General features: G+C 37.5%; 2 protein-coding genes across 4 annotated transcripts in view; one reads left to right on the top strand and one right to left on the bottom strand.

Annotated features, from left to right (window-relative positions):
- Positions 1–692: 692 nt before the first annotated feature.
- Positions 693–1,878, bottom strand: LOC108283504. The gene has a single exon (XM_017499868.2). The coding sequence runs from the start codon at positions 1,857–1,859 to the stop codon at positions 1,503–1,505; it is 357 nt and encodes a 118-aa protein (XP_017355357.1). The 5' UTR covers positions 1,860–1,878; the 3' UTR covers positions 693–1,502.
- Positions 1,792–21,787, top strand: part of SH3GLB1 (SH3 domain containing GRB2 like, endophilin B1) — a 43,573-nt gene continuing 23,577 nt past the window's right edge. For all 3 annotated transcript variants that reach the window (XM_017499865.2, XM_017499866.1, XM_017499867.1), the window contains exons 1-5: positions 1,792–2,207; positions 12,761–12,902; positions 16,506–16,634; positions 19,243–19,376; positions 21,355–21,447. In XM_017499865.2, the coding sequence (XP_017355354.1) occupies positions 2,136–2,207; positions 12,761–12,902; positions 16,506–16,634; positions 19,243–19,376; positions 21,355–21,447 (570 nt within the window). In that variant the 5' untranslated portion in view covers positions 1,792–2,135. The remainder of the gene's footprint in view (positions 2,208–12,760; positions 12,903–16,505; positions 16,635–19,242; positions 19,377–21,354; positions 21,448–21,787) is intronic.

Here is a 21,787-nt window from a genome sequence, read left to right on the forward strand (position 1 = left end):
AATAAGGGAATTTGGTTGAAAAGGCTTCTGCCAAACAGAGTGATGATTTATATTTTCTCTGTAAAGAAAACCTAACGGCTGAGCGCGGTGGCTCACGCCTGTAATCCCAGCACTTTGGGAGGTTGAGACAGTTGGATCACTTGAGGCCAAGAATTCCAGACCAGCCTGGCCCACATGGTGAAACCATGTCTCTATTAAAAATACAAAAAATTAGCGAGGCGTGGTGGTGCATGCTTGTAATCCCCAGCTACTTCGGAGGCTGAGGCAGGAGAATACTTGAACCCGAGAGGCAGAAGTTGCAGTGAGCCAAGATTGCACCACTGCACTCCAGCCTAGGCAACACAGCGAAACTCCGTCTCAAAAAAAAAAGTATCAAAGGCTAAGAATAAGGCTATATGAAAATATGGTAAGTGTTTTGTGGAGAATGGCAAATAGGATTACAACTATAGAGGGTGCAAAAGGAAAAAATAACATTGTTGTTTTCCCAAGACTGGGAATATCGAAACATTTGCCGATGAGGATTCAGGGATACCACCGTGTCCACCATTGAAGAATTTCGCCTTTAATGTTGGACACGGTGGTGTGATCCTGTTGTAGAGATGAGCATAGGTTATAGCAAATACACCTACTTTAACAACAGCGCTCTGGAGAGAGGGTAAGTGCTTTCCCACATAAAGATCTAAAATAGACCATAAATAAGATACAGGATTTTTGATTATATATATCTTTCCTTATTTCTGTAAAATGAAGGAAACATGGAGTATTTCAAAGCTGGGAGAGTCCATTATATTGGAGTTACCTTAGAAAGAGAGGGCTGTTTCTGTCACCACAACAAAGAATGAAACAACACAAATATTAACATGTTTTCTTCTTGTCTTTAAATGCTTTTACTGCACTCGTCTTTCAACCTTTACCATCTATTGGATCTGTGACTGCTGTTTCAGTAAAACACGGAAGCCTGAATGTGAGCTCATTTCATTGCCTGCTGCCCAATCACACAAAACATACAGAGAGCATTTTCTTATTCTTAAAATGTGATAGTAATATCTCCTTCCATGCTTGTACCTGTTTTAATTCCTTCCGAGCAGAGGCTGTATCGCGAAGGCTGCTGAAGAAGTTACTTAGAATGGAAGGATTTGGAACGCATGTCACATCATACCTCATTTGTTATTAAAATTAGTCTCGCTGAATTGTTAAGGGCTGTCCTGTGTCGCTCGCGGTCTTTGCGTCCTCCACATGGCACTTTGCTTTCACACAGTAGGCACGTAGTGTTAAGGTCCCCGAAGGTTGTCAAGTAACCGGCCCGGAGCTTGAGGGCAGGACATTGTCTTATTCAGCGTACTAGCTCCGACACTTGATTCAGTGCCTGGCACACAGTAGGTATTCAATTACGCTGAATGAATGAGCAACCAGCTCGGTGGGGGACAGGAAATCCAACCCTGTTCCTCAAACGTTCGCTGACCGGCATCCAGGCCTCGCGGACCAGTGCGTCGCGCGGTGCCTTACTGTGACCGGGGCCTGTGGGTTCTAATGTCACACATATTGTAATTCCGTGCTGTAACTCCCAAATTTACTCTTAAAAACGGAAATAGGGGTCCTGTTTGCTCTGGGTTCTCAGAGGTTAAGTGCAACCTTACAGCGGGGCCGAGACCCTGCGGCTCCCCCTGGCCGCTCCCTCCACAGAAGGCGGGCGGAGCTCCCGGCGCGCCCCGGGGCCGCGCCGCCGCAATCCTCAAGGGGTCGCTGTTCCCGCGATGATCTCGAGAAAGGCTCCGCCCCGCGGCCTGCTCTCGATTTCCCCGTTGAGAGTCGGCTCCACTCAGTGGGGTCGCCCGCCCATCTCGGGGTCGCCAGTCCATCTCCGGCTCCCCCGCGGGGCCCGAGGCAGACGTTAGCCGCCGCACTGCCGGTCGACAGACCCAGCCTTTAGGCCGCCACCGCGGGCGCTAGTTCTTCTCCCTTGCCCCGCCTTCCTCCTCCCCCCTCACGGAAACCACAGCTGCGGCGGCTGGGCTGGCGCCGCCTCCCTCCGCCTACCACGTCTGCCCTCGCCGCTCTAGCCCTGAGCCCCAGCCCGGCCGCGGCGCCTCCGCCTCGCGGCTAGGTCAGCCGGCTCCGCCCGGCTGCCGCCCAGGATGAACATCATGGACTTCAACGTGAAGAAGCTAGCGGCCGACGCGGGCACCTTCCTCAGTCGCGCCGTGCAGGTACCCAGGTGCTGGGGGGAGAAGGGGCGGCGGCGCCCGAGGAGGCTGAGGGAGGAGACCTCAGCCCGACGCGGCGCTCCTGGGCCTCGCCGACCACTCAGCGGGCCTGCTGAGGCCAGAGGCCTGGGAGATGCGCGCGGCCTGGTGCCCCCCGGGCCTGGTGCCCCCCGGGCCTGGTGCCCCCCGGGCCTGGCGGCGGTTTTCTGCCCGGCTCCTGCCCAACCGCCGCTCCCCGGGAAGCGACGCGGGGTGGGGACGGAGCTGGGAGCTTCCTCCGATCCCTGGAGGACACTGGGGCTGCACTGTCCGCCTTTCTGATCTCACGACGCCAGTGCTCGTGTGGCCTCCACCCCAGGGCTGGCGGAGGCTCCCGAGTCGGTTGGGGTAACTGAGACACAGGCCATTCCTGCACTACCCCCACCCTTTCCTTTCGTCTCTCACCCTCCCCTCCGAGTCCAAGAAGGGAGTTTCCTTTTCCTGCCCCTCGACCCAGAGAGCTGCCAGCACAGTTCCCTCCAGCCCTTTTTCTCCCTGAAAGGACTGTCCTAGGCTTGGCAGCCCGCGGGGGGAATGAGGATCGCCAGTTGGCGTTCAGACTTTGCCAAGGCCACGGGAAAGCTAGGGTTGGGGGATTCTCACTCATTTTCAAAATGGGAAGCACCGGCTTTAGATCAAGGAGAGATGCGGGGAGATTCATGCTGTTAGGACTGTAAGTCACAGTAGCATGTTTCACATATGCTTTAAGGGGCAAAGTTGACTACCTGTCGATATTCTGCAATCAAGGAAGAGTCGGTACTAAGGAACTTGGACCATTTCCAGCAGTCATCACCCACATTATGCCAACTCAGGAAATCTGTGAACAGATGTAAATTTCACAACATGACTTATAAACAATCTGGCGTTTAAGTTAATGGCATAGTCACGGTAGCAACAACATTCTCTTTTGTAAAAAGAAAACAAAAATAATATTCTAATATGCATACCAAATTGGCGCTGAAATGTAAATCTGTTCTGTTGCTTTACGACTTTCCTTGTCTTTGCCCCAATTTTGTTGGCACAGTTGATCCTACATTGTACTATCCCTGGCAAAAAATGGTAGAGCTAGAGCAAGGTAATAGCTGCTTATATTATGAAAAACCTGTCAAGCACTTTGCAATGCATTTGACATATCATCTCCAGTCGTTTCCATAACTTTGCCAGATAGATGTTACTAACCCTTTTTATGCATATGAGGAAGCTGTCTTACAGAGGTTATGAAACTTGCACAGCTAGTAAATAACCAGGTGCTGTCTGACCTTGTACTCCAAGCTGCTTTTCTTCCTGGGTAAGCATTCCAGATTTAAGATAGCTAGAATAATAGAATGTTATGGCCTAGAGAGACCTTAAAAATCATCTGGTACGATCTGATCATTTCCATATAAACAGCAAGTAACACTTTAGAGATGGGAAATTTCCTTCTAGCTTTTGATTTCTGAGTTCTAAAATCTGCATGGTGAGTAATAAGTTAGCTGCCTTAACCCTTTTCTTCCCTTCCTTCCGTAAAATATGATATGTTGTAAAGACATTGAGCCTTTATAGTTAAAATGGTGTTTTGATTTAAATCCACCGGCTTCTAATAGTGAAAGACAAGGTGCAAGAAGAATGAGCGACTCAGGGTCTGAAATGAATTTTGATGTGTGAGACATTTCTATGCTTTTAAGGTTGACTGCAGTAGAGGACTACAGCCTTGGATATTTTTGTTTGTTTTTGTGCTCATTACCTATATAATTGTAGATACTTAATGAAGATTTGACACTATATAATGCCACTCTTTTATATACAATTAGATATGTTTCAGACATAGAACTCACACTCCTTAAAGAGGACACATTTACTAGAATTTAGTCTGATTTAAATTGTGGATAGACTCGATTTAGATAATTAAATCTGGCAAAGTTCTCAAAAGGTGTACTTCCCAAAGAATTTTAATTCTTTGAAATTCTTTAGAAAAAAGTTTTAAAATTTATGCTAATCTATTAGCTATCAAATAATTTTCTTTCCAGTATTGAATATATAAGTGCCTACTGCATGTCTGATTATGACTAATGTGAACACTGGTGATACAGCAATGAATAAAGTCAACAAAGTGTCTCCTTCCTGGAGCTTACATTGTAGCAGAAGTTAAGCTTGTAAATATATTGGGTGATGATAAAAAATTAAAAAATAAAAACATGGCCAGAAGCATTGAATAAAGACAGGGATGGTGGTTGTTATCATATCGTATAGATAGGATGGTCAGGGCAAGTCTTTCTAATAGAATGAAATTCAATAGAGACCTCAAGGAAGTGACAGACCCAGTTTTGTTTTGTTTTGTTTTGTTTTGTTTTGTTTTGTTTTTTGGATAAAAGAATTTCAGGCAGCAGGAAGAAGTACAAAGACTGAAGTTGCAGGGGAGGGGTATTAGGGAAACCAATGAGGGAGCTGTGGCCATGGTACAGGTAAAAGGCAATTGTGACTTAGATTACAGTGGTAGCAGGAAAGGTTCTAAGTTATCCAGTATTAGCTGTTGGACTGGCTCAGAGGTATGAGAGAAAGATGAGTCAAGGATGACTCCAAGGTTTTGGCTTGAGCCATTTACTGAGGGAAAAATTTAGGAGAAACCAGCTCCTTTAATGTGTCTTTTTATAATGTGTATAATTGTTAGAGATACATACTGAAATGTTTATGGATAAACTTATACCATATCTGAAATTTGGGGGTGTGTGTGTGTGTATGTGTATGTGTATGTGTTTGAGATGGAGTTTTGTTCTTGTTGCCCAGGCCGGAGTGCAATGGCTCGATCTCGGCTCACTGCAACCTCTGCCTCCCGGGTTCAGGTGAATCTCCTACCTCTGCCTCCCAAGTAGCTGGAATTACAGGCATGTGCGACCACACCTGGCTAATTTTGTATTTTTAGTAGGGATGGAATTTCACCATGTTGGTCAGTCTGATCTTGAACTCCTGACCTCAGGGTATCTACCTGCCTTGGCCTCCCAAAGTGCTGGGATTACAGGTGTAAGTCACCATGCCCCATTGAGATTTGCTTTTAAATATTTCGGAAGAAAAAAAAAGAAGTCACCGAAACAATGTTAGCAGAATGTTGATAGTTGAGGAAGGCTGGTTATGGGTTCATGAGGTTTCATTATACTATTATACTTTTGTTTATGTGTGACATTTTCCACAATACTTTTTAAAGATAAAATTTGTAATAAAAAAAAAAAGATGCTTTTAAAATAGAACATGTGAAATTTGGAATGCTGTTTGGTAATTTTCAACAAGACACTGCTTTCTCATCTCAGTATTTATTCGTTACTGAGTTCCTACATTTAATTGCGTTGACATCAGCGTAATGCTAAGGTACCAAGTTTCATGCTAAGAATAGCTTAAGAGCTATGCCAGTATCTCTTTATAAGCAATAAGAACAGTAGAGAGATAATTAAATGTTCACATTTATAAATAATAATTTTCATTCAAATCAAATTGTACTTTAAGGAATATACCATTCTTTGGTTGGCCAATTGTCACACATTGTTTTCCATTTTACTTAAAAATTTCTAAGTTAAAAATTAAACGTTTCTTGTTTTAAAAAAGGTCAGATCAAACTAGTTAAGCACATAAATAAGTCCCATCACCACTCCACTTCCCTTCTTTTAAAATTTGTTTAGAAGCCTTGGTACTTTAAAGAATGTTAAAGTAGAATGTATAAATGAGTAGGAATATTTATTCTTAACTAGCCCATTTGGGTGCTTGCTTTTAAGTTCCTCAAGATGGTAAAATACAAAAGTATTTTTTACCTCAAGATGGTAAAATACAAAAGGGTAAATACAGGTAATTTACCCTTGCTTAATTGCTATTAACTAGTGTTTTAAAAGCCATTTATTCTTAGAATCCATCTCTTCAATCCAAACTTCTTAGTTGAGCATGACATACTCCCTTACAATCTGGTCCTTTCTCTCACTTGTATAAACACTGTTTTTCAAATTATTTTCTAATTTCCAAAATATCTTGTACTTATATTAGGCTTTTGTTCATATAGTCAAACTCCTCGAGTGTCCTGTCTGCCTGTTCTTTCCTGTCCTTAAGATACAACTTTATTCTTCTACAGTGGAGAGAGTATAAATAAAGAAAATTTTTTGAAGATGTAACTTCAAATCCATCTCAGCTGAGAAGGCTTAGACCACAAAAGCTTGCTGTGAAATCCTGAATCATTTTCAATTCTGAGTAATTATGTGGCACTTTGCTTCTAATGAACTATTATGTTAGATCTCTTGGAACTCTAAAATTCTGTTACTTTGACTTTCACATCTTTAATAAGTGTGTGTGCTAAGACATCAAATCTGTTTCTTACTCCCCTCTCACAACATCTAACATGGTTCATCTCAACTCTTTTGTCATTTTAACCAGGCAAATTACTATCCATTATGCAAAGTTTAATCTTTGAAAGGCAACAATAAGCATGTTAAATAACAGTATCTTTATCAGTGTTTTCTAACATTATATTTGATGACCTTGAAGTTAACTAATACCAGTATAAATAACAAACTGTTGAACCTATATTTAAATTGAGCACCTCCTAGGTGCTTGGCATTGAAAGATACAAAGCTGAATGAGTCCCTGTTTCTGCCCTCAAAGACTTCATAATAATAGTCTCAAATTTTTCACTAAATATTCTTTGTAGTAAATAGCCATTTTGTGAATAACTCTTAATTTGATAAATCTTTCAAGTGGATAAATGAATAAGAGATGTGTTTTTAATTCAGAATTCTTACTGAAGCAAAGCTTTGCTCACCATCATTAAAATAAGAGCATATACTTTCTGAAAAGAATTTTTCAAATCAAGTTATTTAGAGAGGGAGTTCATTTTAATTTTCTAACATTTCCTGTAAACTGATTATTGAAGTTGTACTATGAATTTCATGAACACCAGCTATTTTCTAAGGAAAATCGTTTTTAAAGTATAGTTTTGAGCTTGGCCTTGATCTCCCATTTATTTCAGCAAGCATCATGGTGTGTCTAAGCTTAGGATGTAAAGATGAATATGATGTTGCCATTAACTAGCTCCTGTCAGACCCTCCCTGGAGTTCCAACTTGGCCAAACAACTCTCTCAAGCGCTTCTGAAATCCTATTTCTTTTACAGAATTCAGTCTGTGACAACTTCACCATGTTTCTTAAATTCTAATAAGTAAAACATGTCACATTGGAAAGTCATACATTTTCTTGTTATATAAAAGCTCTGCATGTTTAGTGTTACCTAAAACTGTTTTCACAGCCTTTGGTGCTATTGGCATTACTTTACTAAAGTAGATAGAAGATAGTTTGTTAACCTGATGTTGAAATTTTCACTTATGTACTACATGAGTAAGGTAATTAGAAAATCTATAAAACTTTTCCATTTGTTGTATTTCTTGAAAATATTTTTTAAGGTAATTGCAGAGCTACAGATGATCCTACACTCTTAACCACACCCAATTGATGTGCTTCTAGTTGCTTCACTACTGTATTTTAAATGATCAAACACCTAAGTCAATTACTTTAATATTCTTTGGAGACCAACTTAATGGTAGAACTTCAACACAGTTCATATATTTGAAGCAAAACTCCAGCTTAGTGAGGTAACAGTAATAGCAGCTGAAATTCCTAAATGGGCCAAAGAGGAAAGTAATGCAGCATGCACATAACCAAGTGATACATATTTAAATAATTATGAATGAGTTTAGAACAATGGTTCACAGTCTTGGCTGCACTTAAAATACTTGGGAATCTTTATAAATGTCACATAAGCTGCACCCCAGTCCAATTAAATTAGAATCTTAGGGATTAGATCAGACATCAGATGTGTTTTCTAAAGCTCCCCAAGTAATTCTAAAGAGCAGCCAAAATTGAGAACCAATGGAGAAAGATACACTTTTTGGTTTACTAATACAGTATTCAGAGCCTGTGTTATATACTTTCCAAGAAACTTAGATTACTTTTAGAGTATTACTCTTAACCCAAAGAACTGGTGATTAGAGTTTTCATTAAATAGATGTCTTTGATCACATGCCTATTTTACTTGTCTTTTTTTCCTAAAAGCAGAGTTTGGAATCCAGGCTCCTTATTTAATAATGTAGGTTATGTGCCTATCCCGTAGCAAAGGAAAGATTACAGTGCCTGGTATAATGTAGCTGACTTAAAGACAATTCTTTCTGTAAAGCAATATTTAGAGAAAATATATAAAGGAGAGGGGATTAAACTTTCTGTCTTATGTCACTTTGCCATATTACAAATGAAATATGAAAAAAAATAAATTATATTTTAGAGAACATTGGGTTTATTAAGAAGGTGACTTATTTACAGTCTGCCTTTTATTCTAGGTTATTTACCCAAAAGTTATTAATTATTAAACTATACTGTTATGCTTACAGTCAACTAGTTTCTGATTAACACCTGTTATCAAGAGATTACAAAATCAGTAATGGTTTTTGACTTGAAGATGTTGAAAACTAAAATTTTTATGGTTAATTTAAAATTTTTTGGTAACTAAGAAAGGGATCTTTTTTAAAAAGAAAGAATTAATAGGTCTTTTGTCCTTCTGAAAAGGTGCCATTATTATAATTTTGTTTGTGTTAAGGCAGTATTATCCTAGTAGATCATAAAATCCTTGAGGGCAAGAAGCACATCATATGCTGATCATCTTGCAGTCAGAAGAAAATATATATAAGCCATAAATATTTTGATTAGTAATTTAAATCTTAATTTAGTTGAGATAGCTCATTTCTGTAGTAGATGCATTATTTACAGTGTTTTAGAGAAAATGTATTAAATACTATATTATTTTGTTATCTTAATACATTGTACATTCTGATTAATTATGGAAAAACCTTTTTGCTTCCACAATGATAAAATTGTGCGAAATATTATGTCTTTTACAATTATACATTTAAGTAACAAGATTTTAATTTATAATTTTAATTTTAAAGTATGATAGCATTGGCAGAGTCCTTATTGTGTGTCCTCCCCCTTTTATTCATTCATGATAGGATTTAGTTTACCCTTAATTTGGTGAATAATTATTGAATATCTTATAGGAAGCAGAAGTGAACAGGAGGAGAAAGCTGTCCAGAATGCTATAAACAGATATAGGGGAAAGGAAGCACAGACTATGATTGAATAATAGTAATAGAAATAGAAAATATTAATTTTTGAAATCAGCGAGTATTTACTGGAAGGGTAGTATAGCGTAATAAAACTATGACTCAGATGTGAGATTGAATCCCAACACTGACACCTTGGACAAAGTGTTTAATCACTCTGAGTCTCAATTTATTAATCACTAAAATTATGATTCTTACCTATATTTTAAGATTCTTTCGAGTATTTGATGTAGAGTGCACAGCTTAGTTAATGGAAATTTTGAACATACACTAAGCCTTGACACAGAAGTATAAGAAAGATGTAAATGGTCTTGTTGAAAAAATAAAACATTTAAAAAACTTAGAAAATGAAACAAAACTCTATATAATATGCTAAAATGTGAAACATAGGAACATTCTTCATGTGACCCTTCCTACAGTACTGCTATTTGCCAAACAAGTTTTCTGTAATCAGACTATCTCACTCATGTGTAAGGGTTCCATATATATTTTGAACTAGAATAGTTAAAAAAATAATAATAATAATTGTGTGTGTTTGTATCAGTTAACATATATTCTTTCTTCCTCAGACTTATACAAATAAATTACTTGGTGCAAATCCCATGTTTGCTCTGTTATACTTTCATACTCTTTTCACTAAAAGAATGTATATTTAGTGATATACCTGGGAAGCAGTATCATGAGAGTCACAAAGAAAATATTAAATAATTAAGCAAACAGGCCTTTTTACTGAAGATTGAAATGCTTTATTTTCCAAATAATTACCTTTCTAATTGCTGATTTTCCTGAAATACTGTCAGGAGAAAACTTGCCCTGAACCCCAATTTGTATCAGATAAATTCAGTGACTATTTTATTTTATATTTACTTATTTTATTATTAATTTATTAATTTGAGATAGGGTCTGGCACTGTCACCCAGGATGAAGTGCAGTGGAGTGCAGCTGGGACTGCAGGTGTGCACCACCATACCTGGCTAATTTTTTGTATTTTTTTTGTAGAGGCGTGGTTTTGCCATGTTGCCTAGGCTGGTCTGGAACTCCTGAGCTCAAGTGATCTGCCTGCCTTTGCCTCCTAAAGTGCTGGAATTACAGGCGGGAGCCCCTGCTCCTGGCCATAAATACTGATTTTAAATTATTGATCTGTTACTTTTTCTATTAATCTGTTCTTAGTTATTAACTATAAAGGATTTCTACAGAGAAATTAATATTTAATATGTGTGAAGGTGATGCCAATGAGCTTATAGAAATTGTGCAACTGGAAGATAAATCATCAGGACTGTACTCTCCTTAGATCCTAACATAGTTCATACCATTCAATTACAGGTCGTTTGTTACCTACTCAGAGATGCTGTTTCTCTAACTACCCCCAGCTCACACTCCTCAAACTCCTGCTCCCCTGTCTAGGCCCAAGTTGCCCATCCCTCCCCCACTGAAGACTTCCCTGTTTCTCCTGCTCGCCCTCTCCCTGAAGAATGAATTCTTTCTCTGTATGTTGATTTATGACACTCAGAAACAATAAAACCAACCATGTTGGTCCTCTCTTTACTATCTTTGTATCTTTATATCCTTATTATCAAATTATTTATCTATTGTCTGTCTTTGCCATTAAAATGTAAGCTTCCTAAGAACAGAAACCGTGTCTATTTTGTTGGCTGCTGAATGCATTTAGAAGAGTGCCCAACACATTCCTAAGAGCTTAATAAGTATTTGTTGAAGGAATAAATGGATATACTTGCTTATTAAAGGGAAATCTGTGCATGAGGTTTCAGTTTTTAAGGTGCTAAGTGAAGAATTTTTTTTAGATCATTCTTTATAGATGATGTTCACCTGAGTGAAAGGTAGTTCCTTTCTTCCCTTCCTATTGGTTGCTTTACCTGGGAGTTATTTTAACTAGCCATTGGTGGTAGACCTTGAATATATAAAAGTCTAGTAGGAGCTTTGTTGCTTAGAATCTTCAAGGATCTGTAAAGAATACCGGATTCTCTTTTAAGAATGAGGTTGCATAGTTTATCCAGCTGGCCTTGGGATCAGGGTTTGGTTTTGCTCAGTGCCCAATCCTGCAACTACACTGCAAGTTTATGGGCTCAGGCAATAGCTTTGGAACTGCTATTTTCAGTTCCACCCATTGGTTCAGGGGCTGGGGCTTTAGACCACTCTCAAAAAGACCCAAGGTTTTACAAAATCGATTTAAACTGTTGTTTCTAGCCCTCAAACAGGACCCTCAGTGGAGACTGTAACCAGAAGTCTAAGAATAAAATTTTAGAGGACCCTTCAGCTTAAGGTCTTGATAATAACCTGAAAGTATTAAACCAGCATCCAAGAAGGATGCTGAAAGAAACCCTAAAACTCAGAAAATAGAGCAGCAAAAGAGATTTTTAAGAAATGAAAGGAGAACAAGGCAAGGTGAACACTGTTTTGTTAGCAGAAGTGAGTCATTACTGAGCATAGAATTAATGCTGATTATATATCTGTGTTAAGATGGGAGAAAGCCACATATTCTAGAGGAAAATGATGCATGATAAACAGCTTGAGTCATCACCTCTAATGCTTAATTAAAAGTACCCAGAAGGATCTAGATCTACACAGAATCTTTTTACCTTTTTATTATTATATAGGCAATACTATCTTTCCTCAAATACCAGTATATCCAATAATAAAAACGGATTCGTTGAGTATGTTTAACCATTTGTATGACCTTTAAAAGACATCTTCATAGTATGAATAGGATATGTTCCAAAAGTTAGTCTATAAATAAATTGCTGGAGCATATCCTCAAAAAACAACTTAAATGACAGGTTTTATGGTATGTTCTGGGAAACTATTTATCTAACTAGGTGTGATTAAAGTGCCAATAATAAATAAACAACAATAAACATAAACAGCTCTTTTAAAACTTAATAATTACAAGGCACTGAACAAAGTGACTTGCATACACAAGTCTCTCTTTTATAAGAGAGGGTACTAAAGAAGAAATATTCAATGCCTTGTTCAGGTCACACAACAAGCAGTGAAGTCAAGATTTGAATTCAGATCCAACTGACTCAGAGCTCTTACTCCTTATCATTATCCTAGTCTACCTAGGATAGGTAGTTGAAATAGTTGCATGCTTTATATACCAAGTTGTTAAATTTTCTATAGAATTCACACCATACATTTGAGCAGAACTAAGGATATGTGATGACTGTAAGGTAAGGTCATCCACAAAAGAGATATGGATAAATTACCATAGGGGCAAAAAAGCATTCATAAACAATGACTTACAAAGCTGAAACATGGTTATTTGTATGTATAGGATTGTTTAGCTTTTAATTTGTTGTGTTTTTGTTTGTTTGTTTGTTTACTTAATGATATGATTCCCTAATTTGCTGTATATTTAATTTTTGTTTTACAATCAATAACAGTTCACAGAAGAAAAGCTTGGCCAGGCTGAGAAGACAGAATTGGACGCTCACTTAGAGAACCTCCTTAGCAAAGCTGAATGTACCAAAATATGGACAGAAAAAATAATGAAACAAACTGAAGTGTTATTGCAGCCAAATCCAAGTAAGAAATTCTACCTCTTATCTACCTTAAGTACTATTAATGGGTTTTTTAATGTTAAAAAAAAGTTTTAATGGCTATCTGAAAACAGGATTTTTTTTTGTAGCTTCAGGGTCTGTGGGATTTTTTGTGTGTGCTTTTGTGAAGAGGAGGTGATAAACAATTCTGTACTCTAACATACTTAAAAATGACATTTTTCAGTCTTCTATAGAATCCTCATAAAACTCTCAATTTTAGGCCGGGCGCGGTGCCTCATGCCTGTAATCTCAGCACTTTGGGAGGCCAAGGCGGGCAGATCACAAGGTCAAGAGATCGAGACCATCCTGGCCAACGTAGTGAAACCCCATCTCTACTAAAATACAAAAATTAGCTGGGCATGGTGGCACGCACCTGTAGTCCCAGCTACATGGGAGGCTGAGGCAGGAGAATCGCTTGAACCTGGGAGGCAGAGGTTGCAGTGAGCCGAGATCGCATCACTGCACTCCAGCCTGGCGCCTGGCGACAGAACAGGAGTCTGTCTTAAAAAAAAAAAAATTCGATTTTAGGCAGTGACTTTGAATTTTAAGAGTTATGAGGAGCTATGTATATAAATATGTTTTTCTTTTTCATCTAGGGAAGAATTGTTCCTAGATAATTAGGACAAAGTTATATAGATGCTTAAATAGGTACCTTTTTTTATGTTTAAGTTTTACATTTTCACATAAATTATTTCATTTGATCTTCAGACAACTACAAGATTTTCAGATTAGTCAGCTCAATAACCTTGCAGTTAAGGTGCACAATAATTGTTTAGTGAATGAAACTCATGAGTTAGCATCTTGTCCAATGTAGCATAGCCAATTAGAAGTGGAAATTGGACTAGAACCAGGTGTATCAACATCCAGTCTTTTCAGTGTGAGCTTTGCATATCAAAACGGAAGAACAAAGGTACAATGTATGCTTTCCTATTTGCCCCATTGTTGCTTGGGACCATGTTGTGATATGCTGTAGAATTACTTTTAGATACTAACTTAAACTCCAAGCACTATACAAATATTAGTAACTCTCTATAATTTTAGTTAAATGGTAGTGACTTTTTAAATAAGGCTTTTGATTGAAAAACATGACTGTTGGGTTCTATGCTTAGTACCTGGGTGACGGGTCCATGTATACCCCAAACTTCAGCATCATTCAATACACCCAGGTAACAAACCTGCATGTGTACCCCTTGAATCTAAAATAAAAGTTGAAAATAAATAAAATAAGCTTTTTACACTTTGAGTGAGTCCTAATGTCTTTGGACAACATGTAATATTTTTTATTCATGTAAGGCCATTTAAATTATATACCCTGGCACTTTTTAAAAGCAATAGACATTTTTCCTCTTGTTCTAAGTGGCAGATAAGCTCATTCACAACTGGTAAGCAGGGAAATAAAATACAATTCCCTCCTGCCCCTGTTTTGTGTCAGGAAGTAGTAGTAAGAATCGTTTTTGTTTTTTGTTTGCACTCTGGTTTTAGTTTTCTGTTTTTGTTTTGTTTTGAGACAGAGTCTCACTCTCACCCAGGCTGGAGTGCAGTGGCATGATCTTGGCTCACTGCAACCTCCACCTCCCAGGTTCAAGCGACTCTCCTGCCTCAGCCTCCCAAGAGTAGCTGGGATTACAGGGTGTCTGCCACCACACCCAGCTAATTTTTGTATTTTTAGTAGAGACGGGGTTTCTCCATCTTGGCCAGGCTGGTCTTGAACTCCTGACCTCAGGTGATCCGCCCACCTCGGCCTCTCAAAGTGCTGGGATTACAGTCGTGAGCCACCATGCCCAGCCAGTGCTCTAGTTATTAAGTTACATAGATTTTGAGTAGCCAAACCCAACCCTCCTTTTCTTGTAATTCCTATGTTGTTTACAGTGTATGATCTTCTGGAAATGGGTTTTTCAAAAATATGTTATGCAAAAATACATATTGCATTGTAGCAGAATTGCGTGCATATTTTAAGATTTTATTATAACCTATTGAAATTAAACATTTATTAATATACCAAATATTTTATTAACTGAATGAAGTCAACATAATATTCCATTTTAAACTTTTGACCAGCTAGGTAGAAAAGCAGTCAAAATTAAGAATCAGAGTAAAGAAACGAAGTTTTGGAGGTTTTTTTTGTTTTTTTTCTGGGAGGGGGAGACAGAATCTCAGTCTTTTGCCCAGGCAGGAATGCAGTGGCGGCACAGTCTCTGCTCACTGCAAGATCCGCCTCCTGGATTCAAGTGATTGTCCTACCTGGGATTACAGGCATGTGCTACCACACCTGGCTCTTGTTTGTATTTTTTTTTTAGTAGAGATGGGGTTTCACCATGTCAGCCAGGCTGGTCTCAAACTCCTGACCTTAGGTGATCCTCCCACCTCGGCCTCCCAAAGCACTGGGATTACAGGCATGAACCACCATGCCCAGCCAAAAATGAAGTTCTGAAATTTAACTAGTATATTCTAAGTGTTTATGTTTTTAAAAAACTCTTTTTGGTTTTAACTGTTTAAAGGTATTTAATTTCTGCTTTACAACTTCTGATTTTACGCTAAAATCTGCCACAAAAGCAAGTATTATTGCCATACTCTATTTTATGTATTATAACAAACCTTTTACCAACTCCTGAAGTGTTTCTGTTACTGGTTCAGCTCATTTTTGAAATTTTCAGTGCACTGTGTGAAACTTCCTCATGTGTAGGAATCTATGTGAGGTACTTATAGGGACCCTATTTGACTTAGCTTCAATTTATACTTAATCATTGCTTCTGTAAACTTAAGCCATTTTCTCATTTGTTCCTGAAATACCTCTATGTTGGACAGCATTGTAAATGTTAATGTCTATGGTCTTAAACATTTTGCTTACCAAGTGTTTATTCAGCTTTTATTGTTTTTTTCCCCCTTTCCATTTGTTCTAATGTTCTATTATGGCATTTAACCTTTAGTATTTTAAACTTATTTTTAATGGTGAAATCTTTTGAGTGAATGCATGCTCAGAGATAATATATACATGCTTGTATACTTTAAACATAAATTAAAGCTAAGGCATCATATTGCTAATCTGTCTGTAGACTATTCCATGCCTGGATTGTTCTATTGCTTAAGCACCTGTGTCTATATTTAGACTCTAGGCAAGAAAAAGAGAGAGCAAATGCTCATGCTAAAGCTGTCAGATGTAAGTCTTAGGTTCTCCTAGGTACTTTATATTCATATTTTCCTAGCCAGAAATCCTGATTTTTAAATTATGAATTTACATTCGGAATAAAAATTAAACTGCTAAAACAGGGCAAAGACACCTTCAATAAATATTAAGTGAATTAATCAGTCCTGTTCTAGAACTTAAAATCTTGTAGAATAATCAAATAATAAGTTTACTTTTATTTTAAAATGCTTTTGTGCCAAGATATTTTATCAAATTTCCAAAATATAATTTTTTAATTATATAATAGTCTAACAAAATTTAAAATATGTGTTTATTAAGATATGAGCTTGAATGAATGCTAACTTTATATTTAGCAGATAATAGATGGCTGCTGATAGGGGAGCAAAACTATTTTAATTAGTTTGGCTTTTTAGAAATCATTGGTAATTTTAACCTTTCTCCTAGATGCCAGGATAGAAGAATTTGTTTATGAGAAACTGGATAGAAAAGCTCCAAGTCGTATAAACAACCCAGAACTTTTGGGACAATATATGATTGATGCAGGGACTGAGTTTGGCCCAGGAACAGCTTATGGTAAGTGAAAAGCAAAAAGTTCTAATAAGGGATATCTTTATATTTAGATTTATTAGAGCTGTTATTAACATATTAGAATTGATTTTAACTTCAAATTTATTATGTTAAAAATTATTGATGAAGTGAAAAAATAGGCAAATATGTACAGTTAAATTTAATATTTAATATATTTAAGCTTATATTTAGTTATTCAGAGAATTTGCATCTTTTTTAGTTCTAAAAAGTCAAATGAATTCTTCACTTGTACTCCCACTGATCTTATAATACCTATGTTGTAATAATTGTGATACTGCAATTATTGTTTGTATATTTCTGTTCATTTTTTTAAAAAATCTTTCTTAGGGCTCATTTTATATTAAAGGTACTTGACACATAGTGCTTGAACAAATTAATGCTTTTGTTATAATTTTGCAATAATGTCAGTAACCAGAAAATATTAATGATTGTTAGGATGTTTGGATTACATTTCATTTCTGATTTTCTCATGTATTTCCAACTTCCTATAGCTGTGGTTTAGTTACAACAGCATTATTAGTTGCTGCACAGACTTTAAATTAAACATCTTTATTGTTACTCTGATCTAATTTTCTCATAACATGAGACCATTACAGATTTCAGTAGTTTTACCTGTTGTTTATGTCTAATAATTGTCTTTATTAATACATCTGCAAGATACTGGTCTTTATTTGGGTATGAAATGGTAGGTATATATTTCTACACATAGTTCTGATTTACAGAATAGTTTACAAATTTTAGGATTAAATGAATTTTGAATTTCAGTAGTTATCTTTATGTCGGAAGGAAATAACCTAAATACCAATGCCACTAATCCCTTGACAGGCTTTTTTAGATACACAACTTGAAACTTCTGCATTATATTGAAACTTCTATATTATGTTCTTCAGAATCTAATTTTTAAGTCTGAAAATGCTTAAACTTCAAAATAAAATTATTTCTGAATTTAACTGTTAATTTTTGGAAAAGCATTATACATTAAACAGATGTTTTATTGCCTGCTTGTGCCAGCTCAGTTAGATGCTGGGATCATAAAGGTATGTAGAAGAGACTCAACAGCCCCTTCCTTCAACAGGCTGAAAAAGATTTTAGCAGAGCATGAACATGAGTAAAGGCTTATAGATTTTCTTCCCATTTAAATCTGTTTGCACCTCTAGTAATTCCAGTGAATGTACCCTGGTTATTAGAATTGGGCTTTGTGAACCTATTACCTTATTAGTAATTAATAACTAAAAATTGAGTATCCCAGGCATGGGCTTAGCATTATATAGTATATATTTTTACATATTACTGAAGTAAATTCTCATTATGTTCTGCATTTAAGATAAATTATATTACCTTCATTTTAAAGACAGGGAAACAGGTTTGGAAAAGTTAAATAATTAATCCACAATCACATAGCTAGAATAGTAATTCAAATGAAGATCTGTCTATATCCAGTGACAAAGCTCTTAACTACTATCCATATTACCTTCCTTACCAGTCAGATCCAAGCTTATTCTAACATGAAGAGCTTAAGATCCACAAAGCTAAAGCTTATTAGAAGTAAAACTAGAAGTGGAACCCTGATATTGGGATTTCCTTTCTTTCTATTCCACTTTCTACCACTACTTTCCTACTGTACTTGTCTTATTTAAGTATCAGAGTATATATATTGCAAAAGCATGGATTTGTTTTAACTTATTGGTATGAACTATTACTTTTAGATATTTGAGATTATAAGTGCAAGAATGTAGAAACAGAGGACAAATTGTGACTTGATGTCTTGTAAGCATTATACTTTTATAAGTATAACCATAGTCACCCCTCAGTATCCATTGGGGATTGGTTCTAGGCCCCCCCCCCGACCCTAAGGATACCAAAATCCATGGATACTCAAGTGCCTTGTATAAAATGGCACAGTGTTTACATATACCTATGCACATCCACCCTTATACTTTAAATCATCTGAATGTAAATGCTATATAAATAGTTGTTATTGCTATATTTTTTAGGGAATAATGACAAGGGGAAAAAGTCTGTACATGTTCGGTACAGAGGCAACCATCTTTTTTTTCTTTTCTTTTTTTTTTAAATGGTAACAGGCCCTGCTGTGTTGCCCAGGCTGGCCTTAAACTCCTGGGCTCAAATGATCCTCCTGCCTCAGCTTCAGAGTAGCTGGGACTACAGTCACATGCCACCACTGTCCCTGGCTCCTCAGCCATCTTATGTTTTTCTGAATATTTTTGATCTGTGGTTGGTTGAGTCCATGGATGCAGAACCCATAGATACACAGGGCCAACTGTACATTATTTGAGTTGTGACCATAAATATTTTGGGGTAGATCTGCCCTCTTTAGTCCCATTGGTAGAATTGGTACAATTATCTATGTTACAATAGGAAGTTCATCTTTGTCTCCTTCATTTAGACATTTATACTCTTAAATTTACTTTTAAAATAAAACTACCTTAATTACAGTAATTCTATTTGATTTTATTTAAGCAAACAAGTAACAGTTAACTTTTAAACAGACCAAATTGCTGATTTATCTTTACATAATTTTATTTTCTGATATTACCAGACAATGATTTTAAAAAATTATTTTCCTTTGCAGGTAACGCCCTTATCAAATGTGGAGAAACCCAAAAAAGAATTGGAACGGCAGACAGAGAACTGATTCAAACATCAGCCTTAAATTTTCTTACTCCTCTAAGAAACTTTATAGAAGGAGATTACAAAACAATTGCTGTGAGTTGAAAAATGTCTCCTTTATTTAGTACAATAATTTAGATAATATAGTTACTCTTTTTAATGAGTAATTTGGCCTCTTAATGACTGTGTAGATGTAGTGGATTACAAAATTAAATAACCTGGGTAGGTGCAGATTTTTTTTTTTTTTTTGCATTCACGACTGCCAGCGCTTTATTGCCTATTTAGTAAACGCCTCTTGGCTGAAAACTTTTCCATCTTTTCCCCACAGGGGTTCAAGCTGTCGGCGTTTGCCATCCTATGGGATCCAAGGGTCAGGGTGGACGGGGAGGAAAGGGTTGTGTTGCCTCGACTCTCCAGCCTCCTCTACTTGTCAAGGAGTCTTGTTGCTGCATGGTGACATGGGCCATCCATACTGGGGCAGAGCTGGCAGCTCCAGGGCCTGGGTCTAAGGCACCATCTTCCACCATTTGAAGGCAAAGGGCACCCAGCGGACAGTAGCACAGGCACATATGTCTCCCATATCTGCCAGGTAGCAGTCGAAGTCTGATATTACAGGCATATATTAGCTCCTGGGTTTGTGTTCACCAGAACACAAAATTAAACCAAAATAAAGGACTCTGATACATTTACTCCGTTTGTGTATTCTGCAGTGTTATTCAGATGCTTTTATCCCTTTTCATTCATTACCAATCCTAAAAATCTATAGACAGGTTCCTGGAATGCTTATGAAAATATGGTCTCAAATATCACCATGTAGTGATAGAGAATGAAAATTTTCTACATTTTTGCAAAGCTGCTCTTTATTATAAATACTTCAAACTTTAATTTGTAGATTTCTTATTACAGTATATTATAGAAACTTTCAATATGTTCACAATGGATTTGTCTCTATATAAACAAGTATTTGGCTTGAGACAGAAGAACTACTAAGTTAAAGTATAATTTTAGAGATATTAGCGGCTGGGCACAGTAGCTCACACCTGTAATCCTAGCACTTTGGGAGGCTGAGGTGGGCCGATCATTTCAGGTTAGGAGTTTGAAACTAGCCTGGCCAACATAGTGAAGCCCCGTCTTTACTAAAAATGCAAAAAAATTAGCCAGGCATAGTGGGATTACAGGCACCTATAATCCCAGATATTCCAGAGGCTGAGGCAGGAGAATCGCCTGAACCCGGGAGGCGGAGATTGCAGTGAGCTGAGATTGTGCCAGTGCACTCCAGCCTGGGTGACAGAGTGAGACTCGGTCTCAAAAAAATAAAATAAAAATAAAAAAAGTTAATAGCTTGTCAGTGGGGTGAAATTAAGCAAACTTAATTATAATAAACTTACATATTATACAGAAGCTTGAAATTCCCTGAAGAATTCTAAGATACTATACTAATGTTTATTCATTATTCTGCAAATTTGAAATTCTGCTTTGGACTGGTTAGGTTGTATTTGGTGCTATGACACATTAAGAGTAGCCTGCGCAATCCCTGAGGTAGAACACTAGGCATCAAGGAACCTTGCCCCAGGCCCATACTTCCTTTTTTATAGGCACTTTCTGGATAATCTGAAACAATTCGAAACAGTTTTTCAGTCTGGCTATTAATGACTTTGGGGCTGCATAATTCCTTGTAGAGACAGACTGTCTTGTGGAATGTTTGACAGCATTTCTGGCTTCCGGCTAGCAGACACCAATAACATGCCTCCCCCCGTTGTGACAACCAAAATGGTATTGCCAAATGTTCCCGAGGTGGGGATAGGATCACAAAATATTAAAACTGATATTCCTTTGTTTCCATCATCACCTGCCATCTTTCCCAGACATTTATAATGTTTTGGTTATTTTAGATTTAAAACAGTAACAAGGGGGTGGGGGGACAGATACCTGAATGGTCACTTTATAGCCAATTTGGTAATCATAGATCTTTACCAAATGATACATATGTTTACTAGGGAATAGTACTTTAAATGTGTATGCTCTTACAGGATTTTAGCATCTTAGCCTTTTTTTTTTCTTTCTGTATTTATAGAAAGAAAGGAAACTATTGCAAAATAAGAGACTGGATTTGGATGCTGCAAAAACCAGACTAAAAAAGGCAAAAGCTGCAGAAACTAGAAATTCAGTAAGTAAATAGAAAAATATTTTTTATTAATAACTTTAAGATTTGTAAAATACTGGCCAGGCACAGTGTCTCATGCCTATAATCTCAGCACTTTGGGAGGCCAAGGTGGGTGGATCACAAAGTCAGGAGATCGAGCCCATCCTGGTTAACATGGTGAAACCTCTTCTCTACTAAAAATGGAAAAAATTAACCGGGCGTGATGGCACGTGCCTATAGTCCCAGCTATTCGAGGGCTGAGGCAGGAGAATCACTTGAACCTGGCAGGCAGAGGTTGCAGTGAGCCGAGATCCTGCCACTGCATTCTAGCCTGGCCAACAGAGCAAGACTCTGTCTCAAAAAA

The sequence above is a fragment of the Cebus imitator genome, unplaced genomic scaffold, assembly GCF_001604975.1.
Source record: "Cebus imitator isolate Cc_AM_T3 unplaced genomic scaffold, Cebus_imitator-1.0 Scaffold261, whole genome shotgun sequence".
Taxonomy (NCBI): domain Eukaryota; kingdom Metazoa; phylum Chordata; class Mammalia; order Primates; family Cebidae; genus Cebus; species Cebus imitator.

Excerpts from the sequence above, each read along its gene's own strand:
- LOC108283504 (XM_017499868.2), bottom strand. The coding sequence starts at position 1,859 with ATGGACTGGCGACCCCGAGATGGGCGGGCGACCCCACTGAGTGGAGCC.